A 3685-nucleotide genomic window follows, 5' to 3' on the forward strand; every position below is an offset into this window, starting at 1 on the left:
AAAACAAAAAAAAAAAAAAAAAAAGAATGAACAAAACTGGACTATGACCTCCTCCCAAAGGATAGGTGGAAGTTTGGGGAGGGCAAGAAAGTGCCTTGGGTTCAGGGATAATGGAAGCACTAAGTTGGTTTCCCCCAGTGGGCCTGCTGGCGAGACAGAGCCAAGCCCTCCCAGGCCCATCTGTAGAGCTCACAACTTGAAACAGTAGAGCCTCCTCATCTCTTTCATGTGTTGCCAGATGGACATCTGTGTGCATTAGGTCCCTGGGGCAGGAGGGTCCTGGCTCTGTGAGAGAAGGCTGACTGTGCCACATGCATCACGAGAGGGCTATGAAGAGTCCAGCCTGTGTTCATGTACTTCCTCTTGTTGATCCTCATAACTAACAAAGGACCCTAAACTACTTCTCATTTGCATTAGCCAGCAGTGGGCACCTTGTGTTCACAAGTGGCTCAGCTGAGCTTGTTAGGGTGTAGCCTGGCGCCATGCACGACCCATTTTATTCTGAAAACCCCGTGAAGGGAGAGACAGTCTCTGGGGCTTGCTGTTTTCATGGCAGAGGGCACACTGTCTGTGACAGGACCAAACCACATGAGGGTGCCTAGGGCTTTTGCATGAACAAGGCTCACATCTCACATTCCACTGGTCAGAGTCCATGGATGGGGATGTCTATTCTCCTCAGAGCTGGTTTTCCCAGCTTTGGCACTATTGACATTTTGGGCTGTATGAGTGTGTTGTGGGCTGCCCTGTGCACTTTGAGATATTTAGCAGAACCGCGCTGGCCTCTGCCTGCTATACTAGTAGTACTCCCCTCCACTTGTGGCCAAGCAAAACTGTTTTTCTACTAGGAGACAAAATCATTCCTAGTAGAGAAACACTGATCAGGGGGACACATGGCAAGGTTGGGGAGGGATAATTGTGCTAAATATATAGTCAGCCATAACCACCAGGGGCATTTTGAATACCCTTTCATCAAACATGTTTCAGTTTTGGGTTCAGAAGCACTGGCCAGTAATAAGGGCTCACTTTCAAAAAGGACTAGAGAACTAGGGCCCTCTTCTGTCAGCCCCAGGATTGCCCCGTGTGACTGATTATGCAGTGGCCCTCTCCCCACTCCCTTGCCTTACACAGGGATCCCTTTCTTTGCTCTTGTTCTTGGTCCAGTAGTTCCTGGACCTACGGTACCAGCTCCATTTAAGAACTTGTTGCAAATGCAAATCTGGGGGCCCTTCTGGATCACAAACTCTGGAGATGGGGCCAAGTAGTTTGTGGGTTAATAAGTCCTCTTGGTGACAGTGATATACAGTAAGGTTTGAGAACAGCTGCTTTAGTCTAAAGAAGTAGGTTTAGCCAGAGGTGTAAAATAGAATTTTCTGCACCTAGAAATGATCTTTCATCTGGGCTTTGAATTTTATGAGATCTCTCCTAGGGTCTGGTGTGCTCACAGATGGCTATTCAGAACCACCAATGACACTGTAGAGACTTTCATAGCTTCTTGGGCTAAAGAATGTTGGATTAAGGTAGGGACCATCATGCACTCGTCACAGCAACTTATTTCTTAACATTTATTGAGCCTCTGTTACTTGATGAGCCCTGTTTAGGCCCTGTGGGGTATTGAAAAGTATATAAAATAACATTCTGGTGCTCAGGTAACTTGAAGTCCCGGGAGCCCTGGCAGTGTTGCCAGACCATTTCATAGTACAAAGATAAGTGATGTGAGGCACAGCCAGTTGAAGCTAGAGTGATAATAGCAATACTAACAACTTAGCATTATTAGTAGCTACCACAGCACAAAGCTTTGTTACCTAAGATGTGATGAGCTGGGTTGCAGGTAGTTTGGCATCTAGCGGGTAGGGGTTTATTTCCTATGTACCAAGCAGACTGTAGAAAGGCGCCTTCCTCTGCTCTGTAGTCAATGATTTTCGTCTGGCTCCTGCAGTGTGCTGGACTATAATGATTTTGTTCTTTTGGAGATGTGATTTCATTCTGCATCTGAGTAATTTATGTTGCTAAGTACTGTGGGGGGCTTTATCTCTTTCTTTCTTTTCTTCCTTTCCTTCCTTCCTTCCTTCCTTTCCTTCCCTTCCTCCCTTTCTCCTCCTCCTCTTCCTTTCTTCCTTCCTTTCTTTACAAGTAGAGGGAAAAATGATCTCCTGTTTTACAGAAATAGAAACAGGACCAGAGAGGTTAGGCAACTTGCCCAGGATCACAGAGCAGAGCCACTTCTGTTTGACTCCAATGTCCATGATCCCTCTGGAACAGATTTAAGTGGCTCTGAGATACTTAAGCAATTCTGCCCTTCATAGCCAACATGGGTGTTTTCCTCATTTCAGGGGATCCCAACAAGCCCTCCGGATTCAGAAGTGTTAAAGCTCCTGTCACAAAAGTGGCTGCATCGATTGGAAATGCTCAGAAGTTGCCCATGTGTGACAAATGTGGCACTGGGATTGTGTGAGTATCTGCTTCCTGCAGTCCTTGCCGGGCCTGCAGGTTCTTAAACAATGAAAACATACAGAGTTGTGTATTTGGGGCTTGGAGGAGACAAATCCAGCCTGGAAAAATGGAACAGAAAAGCCAGTTAGGTCCTATGTCCCAGAGGCAGGTGGTGAAGGTTAGGAACAAGTAAAACCAGGGCTGCTGTGCTGAAGTAGGAAGGGCTTCCAGATAATGTCTCTGGACCCCAGCAATGAGAAGCTTCTTACAATTGGAGGACTGTTGGGAGGCCTTGGTCTGCTCTTGGATGGGTCTCTGTGGAGGTGCTTCAGGCCCCAGCCCTAGAAGGATGGTGCAGAGCCCTGGTAACACCTGCAGGTACTTGTCACTGATGGGGCACTTTTCCTCCCTCACTCATGCAGTGGAGTGTTTGTGAAGCTGCGGGACCGTCACCGCCACCCTGAGTGTTATGTGTGCACTGACTGTGGCACCAACCTGAAACAGAAGGGCCATTTCTTTGTGGAGGATCAAATCTACTGTGAAACGCATGCGCGGGAGAGAGTCACACCACCCGAGGGCTATGATGTGGTCACTGTGTTCCCCAAGTGATCCAGCAGATGTGCAGTGGCCACCGTTCTCCAGCCAGCCTCTGCTGCAGCTTGTTCTCTTAATGTCCTGGCCTTCTCTCTTCAAAGTTCTGTGCTTACCTTGGTTATACCCCTGCTCATTAAACATCCAGTCCCCGCCTTGGTTAACTGACTCTCTCTGGGTGCGTGATGCTGCTTTTGCAGTTAATGGAGACCTGTTTTGTTCAGTGTCCTCTTGCCAGCATCACTGTGTATCCTTCTCACCCCGTTTCTCTGCTACAAATGGACATCAGCCAAATTTGAACCAAATCAAATGTAACATCTGACATTGATTCTGTTTTTATTCAATAAATTTATAAACTCCTGAGCAGTGTGGTGGTGTTCATCATTTGGTCCATGTGTCCTGTCTCTTACCTCAAGCCTGATGAGATTCTGAGGCCTCTCTTCTTATTTTGGGTTTCCCATTTTTCTGAACTTTTTAGGCCTATCCCTGTGGGTGTGAGAAAACTGGCATCTGAACAAGCCATGTTCTTATGTTTCTTTGAAGTTTGCTCCTAGTTATCTTTCTTTGATGCTAATATAAGACACTATTTCTATAAAATAATATTTCTTTAGACCTGGCTGTTCTGAGGCTTATGTGAGGAAATGGATAGTTCCCAAAGAATAGA

At 46.6% G+C, this 3685-nt stretch overlaps 1 protein-coding gene across 1 annotated transcript in view; it reads left to right on the forward strand.

Moving 5' to 3' along the window:
• PDLIM1 (PDZ and LIM domain 1) overlaps positions 1 to 3387 on the forward strand; it is a 49830-nt gene extending 46443 nt beyond the window's left edge. The window contains exons 6-7 of the mRNA XM_003787316.2: positions 2331 to 2448; positions 2853 to 3387. Coding sequence (XP_003787364.1) covers positions 2331 to 2448; positions 2853 to 3039 — 305 coding nt within the window. The 3' untranslated portion in view covers positions 3040 to 3387. The remainder of the gene's footprint in view (positions 1 to 2330; positions 2449 to 2852) is intronic.
• The last annotated feature ends 298 nt before the right edge of the window (positions 3388 to 3685 follow it).

This window comes from Otolemur garnettii, unplaced genomic scaffold (assembly GCF_000181295.1).
Source record: "Otolemur garnettii isolate 467f Iridium unplaced genomic scaffold, OtoGar3 scaffold00021, whole genome shotgun sequence".
NCBI classification, from domain to species: domain Eukaryota; kingdom Metazoa; phylum Chordata; class Mammalia; order Primates; family Galagidae; genus Otolemur; species Otolemur garnettii.